This window comes from Ailuropoda melanoleuca, chromosome 15, assembly GCF_002007445.2.
Source record: "Ailuropoda melanoleuca isolate Jingjing chromosome 15, ASM200744v2, whole genome shotgun sequence".
Lineage (NCBI taxonomy): Eukaryota > Metazoa > Chordata > Mammalia > Carnivora > Ursidae > Ailuropoda > Ailuropoda melanoleuca.
Window position 1 is genome coordinate 5568061 of NC_048232.1, and position 20983 is coordinate 5589043.

The following is a 20983-nucleotide window of genomic DNA, read 5'->3' on the forward strand; positions in this document are numbered from 1 at the left end:
GATTTTCAACTATGCCAAGGGTCAGTGTCTCTAACTCCTATATTGTTTAAGGGCCACTGTACAAAGGAACTGTGGGAAGCATAAAGACAAACTGGACTGAGATCCTACCCTTAGGGATTTACAGCCTAGAAAGGGAGGCAAACTACACACTTTCACAGCTTGATAGAGTGCCATGAGAGGACAGAGAAATACAATCTGGTGGGAGCTTAGAGAGGCGGGAGATACACCAGCTCATGGGATACCCCAGGATTGAGATACTGCATGGCGGATGTGTCAGCTGAACTGGATCTTGAGAGACAGAAAGATGTTGAATGTGCGGAAATGGGCATTCTAGGCAGAAAAACTAGTATCAGGGAGTCCCAGAGGTGGGAAATGGTGGGAGTTTATAGGCAGTGCTAAGAAATTCAGATTGACTAGAGCACAGGTGAGTGAAAGGTGGAAATGGGAAGTCAGGTAGAGAGGTTGGGGACAGAATGGGTGGCCCTGCATGGGTTTTAGCCAGGAAAGATTACACAGAGTTTTGAACATGAGTGTAATGGGATTAAAAACTGATATGTGAAGATAATATTTTTATGTTCCATAAATAATAAAGATTATTTTAGGTTAAAGATACTTGGGATTCAACAGATGCAGAAAGAGGCCTTCTTGGAGTTTTCCTTATCTAACTGAAAGCAGAAATTTCAGAGAAATGGGAACTGCCAAAAATTTCCTCTTCAGGGTGGGTCTATTTGTAGGAGTGAGACCAAGAGTAAACCTACTTACCATAAATCTCCTCTCTGGGGGAATGTTATGACCCTGAGGAAGATGGAAAGACCACTCATACCTCTACAGACAAACACTATTACAAACTTTCTTATCTTCTATTTATTCTCCTGAAAGCCCATTTACATTCCTTCAAGAAACCCATTTGTCCTTCCCACAGGAGCCTTTTCTCTCCCCCACCCTACTTTATCCTGCTTCGCTAGGTATTTAAATCCCCAATTCTAACCACTTCTTCGAATTACTCATCACTGGGCACTCTTACATGCGTATAGCATGTGTAAGTAAAAGCGTGCTTCTCTTGCTAATGTCTTTTGTCAATTTAATCAGCAGTCCCCAGGTTCTTAACTTAAGAGGGCAGAGGAAAAGATACTCCTACCATATGGTTAATAATGTATGCTGTATACACGAATTAAAATGGGGAGAAAGACTTAAAATGGGGAGACTGATCCAGACATGATTAGCAAGAGAGAAAGTAGAGATGAGTCTCTCTTTTGGAGAGNAAGGAAAAGTTATTCCTACCATATGGTTAATAATGTATGCTGTATACACGAATTAAAATGGGGAGAAAGACTTAAAATGGGGAGACTGATCCAGACATGATTAGCAAGAGAGAAAGTAGAGATGAGTCTCTCTTTTGGAGAGACTACAGAGGCTGAATCATAAGGATTTGGTTAAAGAAAACAGGGACAGGGGACAGTCGACAATGACTTTGAGGTTCTGGGCCTGGACGCCTGGACCTATGATGGTGCCATTAATGGAGTTGGGAAACCCCAGAGAAAGTGAGGTTGTAAGGAAAGAGCAAGTCAGTGGAGCCTGAAGCCTGGAAGCAAGATTGGAACTGGAGATATGGGTTGAAGATGATGTGCATTGAGGGATCCTTGAAGGCATGCGGTGGCAAGAAAGAGCCAAGAGACAGTGAAAACAAGATGGGGAGAGGGGCCTTGGAAGTGATTTGGGCTAGGAGGAAAGGGGCTGGTCAAGGGGGCAGTCAAAGGTAAAGGCAGCAAAAGGGGAAAAGTGCTGTGTCACAGTGACTAATGGGGCTGAGATCAAAGGGAGAGTCTTTCCTTGTCTAAAACACTGCACAAAGGTAGCTGAGGACCTCGTACATTCCACGAGCACTAGCAGGAAGGTAGTCCTGGAGGAAGCAGTGCCTGGGGACAGGTGAGAGGGCAGAGCTGGATTCGGTGTTGAAAGAGTAGAGGCAACACTCGTGGACCACTCCCAACAGATCTTGCGGTGAAGGGAAAGAGGAACATAACAGATAACTTCTGTTATCTGAGTTTCTCACCTATTTGGGGATTTTTAGTGATTCCCAAAATTTACAACATCAACTCAATGCTAGCTACATTTTGATGATAACCACGACAAAACCCAAGTTCTTGGGGGGACAGGTAGGGAATTAAACTATTAGGAGGCATCTTTCTTTCTTTCTTTTATTCCATTTTTACATAGCCACCTCTTTATCATTAAGTCACAATATTTTATCAAAATATACAAACAGCACAGATACTTAAAATGTATAGCTAGAATTCTAGTTAAAAAGATCGACTGCTACAAGTACCACACGTGGGTCTTTTATTTTGAATAATGCCTAAAGGGAGACAAATGAGTCATCAAATCAACTTTAAGGGTATAATAAGAGATTGGTTTTCTTTTCTGTTGGAAGAATTATACGCTTCCTTTCTTGTTACAGTGTGAAGAGGATGGTAATGAGTAACTTCCACTGATACTGAAATCAACTGAGAATGGGTGGGTGGGATGGTCCTATNGATTGGTTTTCTTTTCTGTTGGAAGAATTATACGCTTCCTTTCTTGTTACAGTGAGAAGAGGATGGTAATGAGTAACTTCCACTGATACTGAAATCAACTGAGAATGGGTGGGTGGGATGGTCCTATTGGCAGGAGTAAGTGATTCCATCTTTGTTTGACTCTAATGTCTACGTTGACAAGATAGCCACAGTAGGTGTTTTATTACACCCTCCATCTCAGTGACATGAGCTCCTCTTACTTTCCATTTTCCTCTTTCCCGAGAATTTCATGGCTAATCAGAACGAATGGATTTGTAAATCTCAAGTTACAAGCTACGTTTATTGTGAAGAATTCCCATAAAAACCTATCCAGGCCTTCCCCCGCCACCATTTACACTTCCACAGACGTGAACAGAACAAAACGGGTTAGTGGTTACTTGTCTGCGGCTGAATGAAGTCCGCTCCTGTCCCAGGCGACGTGCTGCTTCGGTCTTGAGAAGTCTGTGCTCACTGTGTCCCTCTGGTCATTGACCAGCCCTTGGTGCCCACGGGAAGAGCCATGACTTAGGGCAATATTAACTTTTCAGGTCTTTTCACAGTGCAGAGGAGAACCATTGTGCCAGTCCGTAACTGCGGTTAGTGATGACCTAGCTTCAAGAGTGGCCACGGGAGAGGACAGGAGAGGCACCGAGGGGCGTGGTTATTAGTGAAGTGCAGTTGGCTTCTGCTGCAGAGACAAGGTCAGTGAGGAGCTAAAAGGTCTCGGCCTGTATTATTGAGTGTTTCTTTTCTTTCCCAAGGTGAAAAGGCATCCAAGGAACATCACTTGAACCAGTTCGAAGCCTCAAGGCAAATTCCCTCGTGTGTCAGGGGAGGTGCTTCAGGATATCAACCTCTCCATCCCCGGGTTAATGAAGGAAAAGTTTCTGAACATGTTCTGGTCCATACTGTTGATCAGGGCTCTGTCTGCAAACGACAGCCGGGGTTTCTCATTTAAGAATTCTTTGTCGAAATTGCTGCAATCATACGGTGATTTCTTGATCAGAGTTTAAGGGAGGCGGTGGAGAGAAAAAGGGAAGAAAATCAGCCACTGAATTAATTATGTTCATGCCTGTTATCTAAGGCTACAGTCTGGGTATGACAAGGTGGACCTTGCAGGTAAACTGAAGTCATACTTAGAGATGGTCATATGTGGATTTATGGAACATTTCCAAGATCCTGAGGCATTCGCTTAGCAATAGTACAATGAAATTCATGTAAAGGAACTTCACCATATACATTCAGATAGGATCTCATGCTTCTGGTTAACAGTTTACAGGAAACGGGACTGGAGACCTTTGAAACGGTGGTGAGCCCAAATTTGACCTGTAGCCTTTCAGTCTTCAGGGGACAGTTTGGGGAGGGGGTGGAGGGAAGGGATGGAGGGTGGGAGCTGAGGGCAGGAGTTTTGCAGATTATATATTCCTGTTTTTATATCAATATCCTTCACTACTGTTGGTTCCACTACCCATGTTAATTTTATTATTAACGATCTTGGACTGTCTTCCACAGACAGATTGGGACTAGTTCCCCTCAAGCTACCCGGTCCATTAGTGCCCATGAGAAAAAAAAAAGAAGGTAAAAACAAATACCTATTTATAAATACTGCTTTGNAGAAAAAAAAAAAGGTAAAAACAAATACCTATTTATAAATACTGCTTTGTATGGCATACAGTTCAATTTTTTGAGATTATCAGAAGCCACCCTTGTATATATGAGCATAACAAGAGTCAGACTCTTCCTACCCTCAAGGGGGCTCCTAAGCCGGCGAGGCCAATGGCCTGTGGCCTCTGCCTACTAATAGCTCTTTAGACAACATGTGAGGGAAATTCCTTCCTACCGGCAGAATCGAGAACTGTCCTGCAGGGAAAATGTAGATCAAAAGTCTGGTTTTTAGGTGGACAATATCAAGTCGCTTGTAACGTACCATGGAAGTTGAGACACGAGTCACATTGTTCTGATGAGCTAAAACAAGGTAAAAATCCATTTTGTCACAAATTAACAGCTCATAGGTTAGGCATGGCATTGTCACAAATAATAAGACTGCTAGAGGCCAGCCTAGAATCCTTAGAGCATCCCCAGAGCTCGGGACAAATGTTGAGACTAAGTCTGCTAACCGAGGGCACAGACTTGCTTCTTCTGGCCATCTACTATCCTGACTAATAGCACTAGCTCTTTCTAGAGTGAAGCCCTCTGCTTTGGAATCCACAAGCCTATGCCATCTCCATGCAAAGAGACGTTAGGGAAGGTTTCTATCTACCCGGGTCATTACTACTTTCTTCCCGGTAATCACCAGGGATGGGTAAAGTCGGCCAACCCACCACTTTGCTTTACTCTTTAAAAAAATTATTTCTTATAGAAATTGTTGTAAAATACACATAACATAAAAGGGGCCATCTGAACCATTTTTAGGAGTGTGGCTCAGTGGCATTACATGCATGCAGAGCTCTTTCATCTTAACCATGCTTTACTCTTGTCTTCACTCTGTGGTGGCCTGTTCGGCATGTGGCCGGCGCATTCTGCCTGTTCTCGTGGAGGTCAGTGACTTTTGCTAGGGGAGCATGCTCATGGGAATTTAGAGACCCGTCCTTTCCTAAGCCCCAGCCGACTTCTTCCTCAAACAGGAGAACACGTAACCATCACCATCAGGGAAGAGAGTTTCGTGAACGGATTACAAACATCAGGCACGCTTGAATAAATATCATGGAAAAGATGGCTCCAAAATCCCGGACTTCCACGTTTTGGGTCATGTGGACTGACCACGGAGCACGTGTGTACCCCGTGCAAAGGCTCCACATCTTACCCGAGAGTCACAGGCACGTGCCCGGTAAGCCCGAGGACGTACGCCCAGCAGTTCAGCTTCGTGCTGGTACGCGATCTCATCACAGAGGTTAGATACTGCGAACAAGGGTGACATCCCCTTGCTCCCTGCTCCCCCACCAGCCGGATAACCTGAATGACGGCTAAAGAAGCACTTTCCTCCAGGAGCTGAACCCAGGAGGGAAGCTGGGACTCAGGCAGGGTGAGGGGCAGGCAGGCAGCCCTGGGGGGAAGGTGGGGGGAAGCGCAGCCGGAATGGTGGGGAGCAAACGGTCCTGGTGGGTCCTTACCACTTTCGGCCGGAACGGTGGGTCAATCTCCTTTCTTTCAAGCTCTTCCCAGTTGATCTCCCGAAACAAAGGGTGCTGGCGGATGTCTCCCCTCACTCCCAGCCTCTTTTCGGGTTCCCTCACGAAGAGCTGAGCAGTAGCAGAAAGGGAGCCGTTACTTCTCAGGGGACCAGCAGTCAGCCTCGGACAAGGGTGCATTTCTTAGCCCAGAGCCACAGGGATTTGACACTTGCTTTTCTAACCTTATTTTTGTACTTACCGGTATCAACTGTTGCCTCAAGTCACCCCGGTGACAACATTCTCCCTCAAATGAACCTTCTGAATATTCCAGGATCTGGGCTTTTGCTTTTTTGCTCTTTGCCCTGGAAATGCTGTCTTTCAAGGGATATTGGGCTGGTTTGAGGTCAGCTTTGCCCTGTGTCATGTACAGGACCCCCGGCAGCTTACAGGACTGACTCACAGCGTCCTCCCATGTGAAGTGAGTGACGTGTCCTTCTTTCAGGGCTGTTCTGTGGGGGGCTGATAGAATTACACACACGTGTACACACACACACACACACGCACACACACATGCACTGATTCAACAACATAGAACAAGTGATCATTTGTTGCTTAGTTGACCACCCATTAATCGAGCTTGATTTCTGACAAAGCTGCCTTCTAAGGGTAACAGTCCCGCTATGAGGAAAAGCTCACTTTAGGAATAATATAAACCAGTCGCTGAGAGTCCGCTTTGGACAGTCGCCGAGAGTCTGCAGCCCTGCTGGTAAAATGATGTTTAATTCAAATCATCGTTAATATTTTCTGACTTGTTACATACGTATTTTCTTTCTTGCGCTGTCCCCTCTCCTGTTACTGTCCCCCACGAGGTCAAACTAAACATTGGCCAGGACAGGAAAGAAACTTGGAAACTCTTCAAACTCAAACATAGCAGGTCAAGGGCAGCACGGAATAGGAGAGCCCGAACACGAGACCTGGGGAAGCCACGGGTCCCGAGTGCCTGCGGCGGTTATGACTTTTCTCACCCCAGCTAGATGTCTGTTTAGAAAGTATCCGCTAGCTGCGGGGCGTCGTAAGGACACCGTGGATCTCTGAAACAGAAACCACAGTGAAATGCCGTGATTTTCCAGGAGGCTCTGGAAGGACCGGACCTCCATTAACAACTAATTTACGGGGATCTCTTGCTTTTACTTTTTAAGAATAGCCAGTCTATGTGTTTGCAAACACTGCTTTACTTGTCTTGCTTGAAAATCTTCAAAGGCTCTACCAAACCCCCCCCGCCCCCGCAAAATCCCCAAACTTAAAGAACAAACCGACATGCTGTAGCAAAGTGGAGACTGTTTTCCTTCTTTTTTGTAATTATGATGATCTTTTTTTAAAAAAAGTCCAAGGGTAATGCTTATGCGACCACCTAGTATATCCACATGGTCAGTCCTAAATTCCTCTCCCCCTTACCCTACTGATGGCCGCTGGCACCTCTCAATGGAATTTAAGGTTCTAAAGCTCTATTAGAAAACCACTAACATGAGGCTGTCACCCAAGACTTACTACCCACGTGGCCTCTGGCAGGTTTTCTGTCTCAGTCTCCTCAGCTGTAAAATGCAGGGTGAAGCAAGGTCATCCCAGTGCCCTGGTGAGTCCTAACGTCCTCTGAGCCTAGGTGGCCATCCCAGGCTCTCCGTGGCCTCCGCTGACACACCTCCTTCCATTCCCACTGTAACCCTCTCTTCTGTCCAGACACGCCTACTCACTGAATGTGCCACCTGTCTTTCCTGCCTCTTTCACTAGGGAACTTCCCATCTTGCAAGGAGATGCCTCTCCCCACATTCTGCTCCCATTTCCTTCTCCTCATCTTTAAATCCCAGCCCACCAGTCAGGGTGAGCTTATAACCCCTCTTCTTTGTGAGGCTTTGTTTGATTCCTTTAACTCCTGGTGAGCTCTCCTGCCCTTCAAGTCAAGCTCATGGTCATATGGTTGACCCTGGGACTCATGCCAACCAATGTTCTTGGAGAGTCAGGCATGGTGCTATAGGTCTCAGCTGATTTTAAAAACAGATTCTAAAAGCAGTTATCACTGTCCCATTGTCAGTTGAGGAAACTAAGGTTCAGAGTGGCTATGTAACTTGCTCAAGATCACAGATCCAGCCATCGTCAGGGATAGAGCCTAAATTAGAAGCAGCCCCTTCTTGCTTCTGGTGTGGAATAGTGCCTCCTCTGGGCCCTGCGGAACATCTGAACATCTTCCCTTCATTAGATAAAGTATCACTATATATATGTTTTTTAAGAGTACTCTTCGGAGTTTAAGCTCTGCGGGCAGACACTATTTACGTTGCTCCTTCTTCCAACTTCGCACAGTGCCATGCACAATGCAGATGCTCAAGAAATGTTCGCTGAGCAGGTGAGCAAGTGGTCCTACTTTATTACTTGCAGATGGTATGTCTTCAGTCCTCACTTTCTGTTAGCTTCTTGTTTTTAGCCTATAGAACAGCATATAGAAAGGGCACCAACTTCACAGTAAAACTTTTTTTTTTTCCTGTAGACTCAAACACCAACGTAAGTCAATAGATGGAAAAGCAGATAGATTTTTTAGAAGCAGAGGGGAAAAGTGACTTGCCCCATATCTCTTTCCTTGAAACGATCATAATACCCTATTGACTTCGACTTCTTAAGGACATTCTGATGAAACAAGATGGGAGGGAAGGTGTGAGTGCCTCAAGAATGGGCCAAAAACTAGCTCATGTTGTTATAATTAAAGGCTTTAGTGAATTAAATTAGAAGTAACTGCCCTAGGCTGCATGGGCGCCATGCTGTTTCCCATTAGATTTTCCCAGTACCATGTGGCATTTGTACCTAGGGCATCATGACCAAGCTTTCTGAGCCTGGTCTATGTACCTGTGAAAATAAAAAAATATATTTGAAAAGATAAAAGGTGTAATGAGAATACAACGTGATCTCCAGCTTCGAGACGCAAATGTCTTTCTAGTCTCGCACAAGAGTCCGTTACCGTCTTCTCTGTCCTGCCACAGATCACCCGTCCTCCTTCCAGGTCCTGAAGATGACTGGTGACCTCATGGGAGGCCATCGGCTCTGTGCCACGGAAGCTGCACCGAGGGACTCAGTGTTCATGAGTAAAGACTTGCCTTTGTTCACAAAAGCTGTCAGAGGGTGGTTTACATTGACAGGAAACAGCACACCTCGTGCACGAATGGCCAGGATGCGGCTGGAGTTTGTTTAAACTCACTCAACCGTCTGGGCTAGAACGCAGTGCTGGGCTGCCAAGAACGGCCACCAGCCTAGTGCCTGTCCCTGGAGTCGTCCCCCCTCCTCTTTCCCTCCTCAGATCTTTCTACAGAAGGGAGAGATGTTTCCGTTGGAGGTCATTCATCTCCCAGCGGTTTCCAAATAAATGGGGCAGGACATCCTGGATGAATAGGTGAGGGAGGAAGGGCTGTTTCTTTGGCAAGAGTCAGCCGAACAGCAGTGTCCCCATTGCGATTCGTGATGGAGCCTCTCCCACTGATAGGTTGTTCATACACTACGTGCATCACGCCCAGCGACGGACAGGGGACAGAGTCTGACACGGATGCCGCTGCTGTTGACAGGTGCTGCTTTTCCAGAGGACCAATTACTTCTGGGTTTTACAACATGATGTGCACAATTCCCTAGAGGAAGTTCCTCAGAAACGATACTGCCTTTGATCTTTGCAGAAAAGGGAGCTCAAGGATGTGGGGGACCATTGGATCAAAGTGACAGAGCAAATGGGGAACAGAGATAAAACTAGGGGCCAGTCTTACTGTCAGCAAATTGCATGAGGGAAACTAATTTTTATCAGCCCAACTGCTGGACCACGGGAGAGGACTTTCTTCCTCATGGAGCAAGGACAGGGGAAGAATAAGCCCCATCTCCTCCACGTGGATGTAAAACCACTTTCACCAACTAGTCCCCCCACCCCCATTCTTTATTCTCACTTGTCTTGGTTTCTGCTCTGTTGAACCTGATTTATTTTCCACTCTCCCAGCAAATCTTTTTCCTGCTATTGAAACTGCACATGATTTTGGTTTTGGTATTTGCTGACATTTTGCCGTAGATTTTACTTTGTTGATAAATGTGTTATTTTGCAATAATTCTAGTGTCTTGGTCTGCTTGGGCTGCCATAACGAAGCGCCATGTACTGCGTGGTGGCTTCAACAAGAAACATTTACTTGTCACAGTCCTGGAGGCTGGAAGTCCAAGATCACGGTGCCAGCCTGGGCAGTTTCTGGTGAGGACCCTCTCCTTGGCTTGTAGATGGCCACCTCCTTGCTGTGTGCTCACATGGCCCTTCCCTGGTGACTGTACTTGGAGAGAGAGAAATCTCTCTCTTCCTCTTTGTATAAGGGCACTAGTCCTTCCTGGTGGCCCCACTCTCATTATGTCATCAATGCCTAATTATGTCCCAAAGGCCTCACCTCCTATAATCATCACTTTGAGGGTTGGGGCTTCAGTATAGAATTTGGGGTGGACACATTCAGCCTGGACGTATAGATTCACAGGATGTTAAAAGCTAGTGCAGGTGGGGGTGCCTGCGTGGCTCAGTCGGTTAAGCATCTGCTTTCTGCTCAGGTCATGATCCCAGAGTCCTGGGATGGAGCCCCAACTCGGACTCCTTGCTCAGCAGAGAGCCTGCTTCTCCCTTTCCCTCTGCCACTCCCCCTGCTTGTGCTCTCTCTGTCAAATAAATAAAATCTTAAAAAAAAAAAAAAAAGCTAGTACAGGTGTCCTGTGTACTCTTCACCAGCTTCCCCGAATGCCTATATTGTATATAATTACAGTGTGATACCGAAACCAGGAGACTGGCATTGATACAATGTGTGTGTCTCGTTCTCTTGTCATTTTGTCCCGTGTGTAGATCTGGGTAACTACCATGACACACAAGACCCAGAATTGTCCTGTCAGCACAAAGCTGTCCCTCGGGATACCCCTTTCCAGTCATACTCCCTAACCCCCACTGCCACTAATCTGATTTCTGTCTCCACAGTGTCCTTTCAAGAATGTCACACAAGTGGACACACACTGTGCAACCTTTTGAGACTGGCCAGATGCCCTTGTGATCCATCCAAGTTGCTTTGTATTATCAATAACTGTTCCTTTCTTTTTCCTGCTGAGTAATAGTCCATACACATGACTTGTCACCTTCCCTCCTCCAACTGGAAGCCATCCTTTCTTCCTACTCAGTCCTTCTGTCCTTTGAAACCATCACTTCCAGCATTTACTTCTGATTAACTCCACCTGGCCCCGTTACTCCTTCACCCTCACTCCTCGCCAGGAGCTCTCCCAGATCCCGAGGCGGAGCTGGGTTTGGAAAGCACAGCTGTGGAGTTTTCTGGAACATCAACAGGTGAAGGTGGATCGCCTCCAGGCAGCCCCCAAACTGCTTCCTCATTTCCTCCTTCTGGTAGGTTTTGTTGGCTCAGGCTTTCTCAGTGCACCCCCACACTGCAGGTTGAAGTGTGTCCCTTCAAAATTCATACCTTGAAGCCCTAACCCCCAATGTGAGTGTATCTGGAGGAAGGGAGCAATTAAGGTTAAATGAGGTCATGTGGGCATGAACCCGGTCCAATAAAATACTTTAAGAGGAAACAGCAGAAAGCTCTTCACCCACTCGGTGAGGACAAAGCAAGATGGTGTCTGCCTGCAAACCGGGAAGAAAAACTTTGCCAGAAACCAACCCCGCCGGACCCTGCTCTTGGACCTCCAGCCTCCAGAACTGTGAGTAAATAAATGTGTTGTGTGAGTCCCTCAGTCTGTGATAGTTTGTTACAGCCACGGTAGCCAACCATACCTCCCCGACTCCCCTGAGTTGTGTAAAACAAAGGCAGCAACTCTAATGTTTGGACTTGCCTTTATGTAAAGCAAAATTGCTTCCATTGCAATCCTGCTAACTTCATTTTTACTGTAGTCGTCTTTTTAATTGGTTAATTTTGAAATCAGCTTTCCTTTTCTATGTGTGTTGTGCCGTCATTAAAAGTATATTTAATTGGTCGTTCCGAGAGTGTTCTGGGTTTGTGGCTTGTTTGGATGAGCGGAATGGAAAGCTGCGTTGAACTGGCTCGCTTGTACTGCCGCCAGCCTGGCCTCGGTGTCCGGGGAGGGCTCTGTCAGCATTCTAGAGTCAACGTCTTGATTCCTGAGGGCGGGCTCTAAAGTTGCCTCAACATTTCAAAGACTCTGGACAAGCGGTCCGTTGTATGAGAGCAGGAGAAGCGGATGCCCTTGACGTTTAAGTCCAAGGAGTTCACGAGAAAAAAGTAGACTAGTGAAACAAGATGGGCCGGGTCATCTTGTTCAGTTTAGATTTAAAATCCACTGATAGGCTTTAATGTTGAAAGGTCCTCTCCTGTCCTCCCGTTTCAAAACAAAGACACCAAGGCTGAAAATATTTCACTAAATGATGTTTTTTTAAGCCAACTGAGATAGGAGAGGCCAGAATTGAGAACACCTGTATTCTTGGTCCACTGCTTTTCGATTTGCTAGCTTCTTGATCACGCCGGCACAACTCCTTGTCCGAACAGTTGCCGGGACAGCTCACTGGGTACGGGCGGNGAAGAGCCTGATGTGGGGCTCGATCCCATAACGCCGGGATCACGCCCTGAGCTGAAGGCAGACGCTTAACCGCTGTGCCACCCAGGCGCCCCCACTAAATGATGTTTTTAAAAGCCAACTGAGATAGGAGAGGCCAGAATTGAGAACACCTGTATTCTTGGTCCACTGCTTTTCGATTTGCTAGCTTCTTGATCACGCCGGCACAACTCCTTGTCCGAACAGTTGCCGGGACAGCTCACTGGGTACGGGCGGTGGTTATATGTGATAGCATGTCGTAGTACCGTGGTTTAGTTTTGTTATTTTGTCCCCAGACACTGCGTTCTCACCCTCTACAAAGGTAAACGGGGACTCTGCCTAAAATCCAAATCTTTCATGATGGCTCTCAGGTGATTCGCACATGTATCCACTGGTTTGCCCTAGGAGCTCCCGGTTCACGGCAGGCGATTTTCAGAGCCCAGTTCCCCTCTGTGGTATTACCGGTTCTGCACTGATTCTGGGCTATCGTGGTCAGGGGTCCGACTCAGAGTTAGTGACAGTCTGAACTCTGAGTAATGGGGGGGGGAATGCATCAATATTTGCAGTGGACACAGGAAGGGAATGTGGCTGGAAAGCCGGTCTGCAGCATATTAAATACTGCCTAAAAGGCTCATCCAGAAGGCAGTGAGCAGTGGGGGAGGAGGGGTGTCTCAGTGAGATGGAACATCATGGAATTAGAGTTTGGTGCAGTAGTGGGCCAGGGAATGGACTGAACGGCCTGTGTATCAAGGGCTTCAGCCAAAAATGTCCCCACTGACAAGTACTTCCCAAAGACCCACTAGAATGCCTCACAAAAGGGCTGGCCTTCACAATCTTCCAGATTCAGAGCATAAAGCCACCCAGCAATAAAAGAACAATTGTTTCCCCTCCTTATCCTTGCATCCTCTCCCTGCATTTAACCTGGTATGACCAGTCTGAAATAGAAACTCCAGAGTTAGAGGGGAAGAGAACACAGTTGGAGGACACAGTTGACCGCAATGTAACCACATTCCCTTCTCCAAAGGTGAGTGGCTGCCTGTCCTGAACCTGATGCGAGGAGAGGGATTAGAAGTCTTTGCTTTAGAGATCAGATTGATGTGATGATTTCTGTCTTGGGCTGAACGGTTGTAATTTCTGAACTGAGATAGTTTTTATGGCTTAAGAGTGATGAGAGATTTGTCTTTCGCCTGAGTGAGCAGAAAAGTCGTACACACTGTCCAGGTAGGAAGGGGAAGATTAAGTGGACCGAATCAGTTTAATGGGCATGATGGGAAACCAAAGGTTTGAGTTTTAAGCCACAAATTGCACTTGTCAACGGGCCAATTGCATCTCAAAGTGAGGGCATTCAAGAGTCATGGAACTGGTTTTTGGGCATTTCTTGTGTAAATTAGCCACATGAATGTTATCTTATTTTGGTATCTAATGTCCATCCTATTGGTGCCAGCAGTTGACACAGATGGTGAGCGCCCCATTGAAACCCAGTTCGAGATGACTATTGTTCACCATAGATAAATTGGAACCTAGAAATGAATGGGAGTGCCAATCAGAATACCTAAACCGAACCCTATGGAGTCTCCTTGACTTCATTTCTTACCTTCACGAGAAGGTCCTTCGCCTCCTTCTCAAGCCATCGGGGGTAAAAGGGATTGTCCATACGGATGGAGTGGAAAAGCTCTTCTTCATCTTGCCCATGGAAAGGGGACTGACCAATCAGCATCTCATAGAGGAGGACGCCGAAGGACCACCAGTCAACAGAATGGTTGTATTTCTGACCCAGCAAGATCTGTGTGGCCAAGAGGCAGAGATGTCATTAAGAAACATGAGGTGGATGAGCGGAAACTCGGCTTCAACACCAGTCGGTACATAGTTGATGGTGACGACACAGATCACACTGAAGACTCTATCTTTTGAGAAGCTGATGATTGAATAGAAACGAGTGGGCAGTGCCAAACCGAGCAAACTTTTTTGGTTTTAATTTTTACTCTTTCTCTGGCCTTATTTACAACTGACCTGTGCCATTCTCCTTCATTTTCCCACCTGTGATGTGAGGACTTGGGTGCTAGACTCGGACCTAAGGAAGCCGGTGTGTATCTATGCTCTCCTGTGAATAGCTAAACCAGACTCACATGTTCTACTGACTTCTGTCCTGAGACTTTGCATAAACTTTCGGTAGGTAATTACACATTCCAGAGGTCATCTGACCAAATCCATTCCTGTCCAGCCACTGTTGTACAACTAATGAGTCCCTTCTATGGTCACCATTGAAGAATCAGATTTAGTGGGGCGCCTCATGGCTCCATTGGTTAAGCGCCCGACTCAAGATTTTGGCTCAGGTCATGATCTCAGGGTTGTGAGATTGAGTCCCCCCCCCCCCCCGTCGTGCTGGGCAAGGAGCGTGCTTGGGATTCTCTCTCTCTCTCTCTCTCTCCCCCTCTCCCTGCCTCCCCCCCACTTGAGTTCTTTCAAAAAAAAAAAAAAGACTTAAGGAATATGCCAAAAGAGACTAGGATAACAGACTTCAGATCCAGAAATCCGCTGACAGTAATGTGCAGCTCGACAGTGGTGCTTCGGGTAGAACTGGTCTGGTTTGTCCTTTAGGGAAACGGGTTTAAAGTCTGGGATCCCACCTAACTTTTACAAAGATTGCTGCCCTTTCACCAGTCCTCTCTTCTGGCAGAAAAGATTTTTCTATTCTGTAGCCTGTATTCAGCCGCTTCCTTACTTAATGTTGGGAGGTAAGTACTTGTAACTCTGCTCAGTGCTTGGCATCCCAACAAACCAAGCTGCGACCTCTCTAACCCCGTGCGTAGTGTCCGTGAGCAGATGCATGGACAAACAACGTGATTACACATACAGGAGAATATTACTCAGCCTTAAACCGAATGAAATCCTGACCCATAGACAGACCTTGAGGACATTGTGCTAAGTGAAATGAGCCAGACTCAAAAAGACAAACACCGTATGATTCCACTTCTGTGAGGTCCCTAGAAGAGGCTGATTTATAGGGACAGAAAGTAAAATGATGGTTGCTGGGGGTTTGGGGAAATGGGGAGCTGTTTAATGGGTGTAGAGTTTCAGTTGTGCCAGATAAAAAAAATTCTGGAGATTGGTTGTATAATAATGGGAATATACTTACCACTCACTGAATAATACTCTTAAGGATGGTAAGATGGTATATTTTACCGTATGCATATTTTACCACAATTAAAACCAGTACATAGTAGGAACACAATAACAATTTGTTAAATGAAGAAGAGAAGAAAATCCTTGTCTTTCGTGACTGCCACTCCCAGGATGGGTTGGGGACAAGCTTCTTTATAACCCAAAATGGAGAAGCCGTCATAGTATTGAAGCACAAAATGAAAAAGTGTGACTGGGACCCTCTTGGAATGGCCATCCTTTCCACCCTGCAACTTAAAGCCCAGCCCAGTGCTCCCCCACCCCGGGTGAGCACATACACGTCAACACACGAAGGTCATTTTACTGTTAGTTCCTCATCTGAAATGGAATTTCTTCTTAAATGGGCCTTGGGAATGAACGGTGGAATTACAGCACTGGTGGTTTTAGGACAGAAAAATGATGCTGTTTTCTAGACATTCCATGTCTTGATGCTGGGGAACGTTTTGATGCGGCAGAATGAGGTGCACAGCTGCCGTCTCTGACCCCCCCCCAGGCCTTTCCTTGGGGAATGAGATACATCTGGAGTGAGGCTCTGGGATATGGGGGGAGTGACCCCAACACAAGAGTTGATCGACCCCAACAAAACTGACACGGCCATGCAAAATGGTGTGGGTTCTACCTCTGGTTCAGTCCCTTCTTGTGGGGTTTGGGGCAGACTCCTTCATCCCCCCACCCCCGTGCCTCATTTGTGAAAAGTGGTGATAACATCTGGCTGACTTATTACTGGGTTGTTGTGAGAACCCAGGGAAAAGTAGGGAAGACAGAGTGCTGTGTCCTATGGAAATGACTATATGTTCTAGGATAAATACCTGTTTTGATCAATGGGTATCCATTTGTGAAAATAAAGTTCAAGTGGCAGACAGATTTTTGCAATCTGCCACGGACTTCCGGCATAAACATGTAGCCACTATCCTTACCTCAAGTTTTAAACGCTAAAGTTAACTTTCAAGTTTAGAGAAGACAGAGTATTCCTTAAGGCAGAGTTTTAAAGTAGATCCGGGGAGAACGATAAAGAAAACAAGGGTGCGTGTGTGAGCACAGACCCCCAATCTTCGTTCAGGTGCGCTTGCCTTAAATTGGGAGGAGTGGGGGAGGACTGCTTCCCATGCAATTCCCCGGACTTGTCACAAGGGGGAGCCCAAAGCAACCAGAACTGCTCTGAGCGTCCCATCTTTGTAAACAACTTCATCTGGAAGGACAGATGAAATTGGGAGGACAGGAGACAGCGGTGGCGGAAATTAAGTCTTCCAAAGCTAGGTGATGTTAATAAAGATTTTGTCTTAAATTAGGAGGAAGAAGCACAGTGCAGATTCACGCTGCCTGAACAGAGGTCTGCTGACCTGCGTTAGGTGTTTGCTATACATTGTGTGCTTTTCTAATACGAACTCCTGAGGTAGGACCTGTGATCCCTATTTAACAAAGGACGGTGACTGGACTTCGGGAGGTTACCGGTCTTCTAGAAGATGTCCTAGTTAGTGAATTAGAGCGATATTCTAATATCGCGGGGGGTGGGGGGAGGGCAGGGGGGGTGTTACTACATAATGTTCTGTCCATATTTAATGTCTCCTGGATTAAACCTCAGCCTAACACGGCCATGCTCACACCACGTGTATTTTTCAAGAAACTGGTGGAGAAACACTGGCTGGAGAGTGGCCCCTTTCTCTGTTTCGGTCTCCGCCCCTGCTGCCTTCTTATGGCCTCATCCGCTCTTGTCCTGTTTCCTTCCCCCATCTTTCCTCAAATAATTCAGATACTAAAGACGTTGCCACTGGACATCAGAGACTCCCTTTGTCCCCAGCCGTGAGAGCGATCCGCTTCTCCCTCTGCCTGGCCGAGCTAGTGAGTCACCTCTGTGTGAGGCTCACTGCGGTGACGGGCTGTCAGAGTTTACGAAATGACCACCCAGCGCCTCTCCACTTTTGGTCTCCAGGTGACGCCTGCTCTCTCCAGGGAGCTGGTGCTTGGGTACTGGAATCCCACATGGATTTACTAAGTGGCTAGTATATGTTAAAGAGAGGGTGTTTCCATGTGTCTTTCCCTAGTCATTGTCAAAATGAGCTTGGGCCCCCAGTTCTAGGTTGGACCCTCAGCCCTATAACCGGAAGACCTAGAGTTTTATGCCTCAGGAGGGATGGACTGGGGATACTCCCCAGCTTGGGGAGTGCAGTCTGCATTTTTTTGTGCATCCTTCCTGATGTTGCTCTGAAAGGCATTTATATCTGTAATTTGGGTTCTCCTGCCAGGTGGGCTTCATGGCCCTTGTCCCACCTGCTCTGTCCTCCTGTGTGTTTTTAATGCTTTGCCTGGCCGAGCCGACTTTTCGTTTGCCACAGGGTCCCTTCCCTGGGGATGATGGGACACACATAAAAACAGTACTAGGGGCATGTACTTAGAGCCGCAAGAAGGGAAGGTTAAATTTTTATTAAGGTTCAGAGGCAGGAGAGCATACTTCCTTTATTTATTTTTTTTGAGGAGGGGACAATTGGTCAGTGTGTAAGATAAATATTGAAAAATGGGTAGTACTTTCATGGATAGAGAAGGGAGAGGCTAGCGAGATTTATTGTATAAAAGGGGGCCAGCGGTGGGGAAATCTAGCGTATATTCACAGATGGACATTGAGGCTGTGGGGTCATTTAGTCAGAAGGTTGACGGGTGCTCCAAGCTGAGGGGTGGAGACATTAGGATGGCTAAATCACGGGTTCTGAGTGTGAGAAATGGTTTACTGGTACCTTGGATTACACAAGTGTGTGGTAGCACAGAGCGAGGAACAACTGTTTCAGGAAACCAGAGGCATCTTCAGGGAGACGACGACTTTGGGGGTCATCTTGGGGATAACCACGGGCCAAAGCCTCAGAGCATATGGTTAAGGAATAGGAGAGATGAATGCAAAATGCAAGGCCAGGGACCTATTATTAAGGACTGATTTCCAGGATTTTGGCTTGTGCTCAGCTGATAACAGGGATGTCGTGAAGGTTTGAAAATGGTGGAGTGACAGGCTGGCCTATTAGAAGGGTTAATGTGGTGTCTCAGTGGAGCAGTGGCCTTCCGAACGGTGCATGCGCTCCAGGGGTCAACCAGATGGTACAGCGAGACGGCGGAAGAGAATGTTAGAACTTGTATCTGTGTTAATTTTTAAAAAAAATTAAGAGTGACACTGGTGCCCTTGTTTAGAACTTTGAACAGTAACTGAGGTCTCCTGAGGGAAGAATGGGAAGCCCCCTCTCAGAGGAAGCGTGGTGGCTACATTTGTGCGTTTGCTTTCAGCATACTGCACGGTGTGTTACCATCATTACTATTACTTACTATATGTCATTTGTGTTGTGTGCCCAATGACGTGGATTGCTGGGTTCTCTCTCAACTCATTTTCACAAAATGGCAAATCCTTAAAAAGTTATCTGCAAAGAGGCTTGAAGATAAGCTACAGGATATAGACCTGTATTGTCTGGTCTCTTGTACTCTCAGTACCAGATCTCGGCCACCCATGTCGCGTCATAAGAGGGCTAAAAACGGTGACAGTGAGTTTGACACCTGTTATGTTTGGCCTGTGACAGCTGGGGCAAGAAGTTGTTTGGGCTGGTCATATTGATTTTTGGAGTTAAAACTATAGTCCTAGATACTATTGCTCATGGAGAACATCCAGTAAGAAGACAAGGGGGCAAGAATGGAAGAGTGTGGGGCGCCTGGGTGGCTCGGTCGGTGAAGCGTATGCCTTCAGCTCAGGTCATGATCCCAGGGTTCTGGGATCGAGTCCCACATCGGGCTCCTTGCTCAGCGGGGAGCCTGCTTCTCCCTCTGCTCTCTCTCTCTCTCTGACAAATAAATAAATAAAATCTTAAGAAAAAAAAGAATGGTGAAGACAAGCATGGTGGAAGGTGAGGGAGACTGAAGGTGCAGAGAGAGGTCGGTCTGCACACAGCCCTCGTGTGCAGCTGCATTTGTGAAATACTCGGAAAAACAAATACAACTCCTGAAACAAACGACTTAAAATTTTGTGATTTTTTTTCCAGGGGAGGAAGAAGCACTGGGGCCACGTGGAGTGGGGCAAGCGTCCACGCACACCCTTCAGGCAGCACATCCTCACCTCTGGGGCGATGTAGTCAGGGGTTCCGCAGAAAGTGTTTGTCTTGGCATCTCCTAACATGTTCTCCTTGCACATTCCAAAGTCCGCTATTTTGATATGTCCGTCCTTGTCTAACAGGATATTATCTAGCTTCAGGTCTCTGAAACACAAAAGCAAAGCAAAATCTCACTTTAATACATTTTTTGTTAAAACAGAACTGCTGCACGTGGGGCAGTCACTTGTCCCATCACAGCCTCAGGGCACCAGGAGTGTCTGCTTTGCTGGTCCTCCTCTTCCCTTCCAAGCCCGTACTTCAATCTGTGGCTCTGCCCATGGGCTCGCTGCTGCCTTCTTGGTGTTTGCTCCTTGACGAGCATTTCATGTTTGGGACTTCACCTGGCCCTTCTTGGCCCAGGTCGGCTTTCTCAGGCCTGACTCTGACAGACTTTTGTATCTGCCAGGCCCAGGGAAGCACTTGGTGCATCTCCGGAGCTGTGTACGGATGGCTGCATGGTGGTGGGATGGGTAATGTGTTCTCTCGCCAGGGTAGCATCCTTCAGTTCTAAGGTGCCTTCAAGAAACAATATGGGGATGTGAAGAAACAGCCAGCGATGAAATGCCATCAGGGGCTTGTAGCTGGGGATGTGTCTGACGTAGGGTGGTGTTGAATACTACACAACACGTCCACCTGTCTTCTTGTGTACAAAATGGTGGTATGGACAGCACTGACCTCTCAACGGAATGGCTGGTTTCAGATTCCTTTTTCTGACTGACCAAGGAGTGCCACTCGATGTAATAACAGGCAAGACACGGCCCTGGGCTCTGTATCCCAGTGTTTTTCTTCCACGGCGAGGGAAGAAAGGCCTGAACCACGCGCTCATTTTATGCGATTTCCCAAGTATTTCTGACTCTTTATGGATTAATTATACTGCACCTAATTCCGAGACTGATGGAGGAAGGCCGCTCCTATCTAAGAATAATTCTAGAGCCAGAATCCATCTGATGCCAGAAACCATGTCAATAAATTCCTCTTTCCTTAGAGAACTGGTATCCTTGTAGAGCGCCCATTCCATTTTTTAGGTAAATATGACTGAGAAGATTTAAAAAAAATCAAATTATGCCTCCCAGTGATTGTACTAGAACACTGCTATTACATGTGATACTCTGAATATTTGGAAAATGACCTCAAGTTTTGTCTTGTCTTTCCTTCACCAAGGTCAAGAATTTTGTTCCTCAGATGGCCTGATTTTCAGATGCTTCAGCATTCTGGCCCTTGCCCTCCAAATAGCTTGAATCTATCAATAATTTCCTTCTTAAAATTTGGTGCTGAGACAGGAACCGGTATCTTCCAGATGTATAATTGCATTGTGCCAATGACGGTGGCACCACCAGCTTTTGTCTTGACCTCCTGACCCTTCCCTGCGGCAGCCCGGCGGTTGCCCTGCTGGGTCCTGACACTCGGTCACTGTAGCGGTTACAGTGAG

General features: G+C 46.7%; 1 protein-coding gene across 9 annotated transcripts in view; it reads right to left on the reverse strand.

The window, feature by feature from the left end:
- Positions 1–2834: 2834 nt before the first annotated feature.
- The window catches only part of PRKCQ (protein kinase C theta), a 200702-nt gene continuing 182553 nt past the window's right edge, over positions 2835–20983 (reverse strand). For all 9 annotated transcript variants that reach the window (XM_034644273.1, XM_034644269.1, XM_034644277.1 and 6 more), the window contains 4 exons: positions 19521–19659; positions 13854–14042; positions 5663–5791; positions 2835–3549 (listed from right to left, as the gene is read on the reverse strand). In XM_034644273.1, coding sequence (XP_034500164.1) covers positions 3394–3549; positions 5663–5791; positions 13854–14042; positions 19521–19659 — 613 coding nt within the window. In that variant the 3' untranslated portion in view covers positions 2835–3393. The remainder of the gene's footprint in view (positions 3550–5662; positions 5792–13853; positions 14043–19520; positions 19660–20983) is intronic.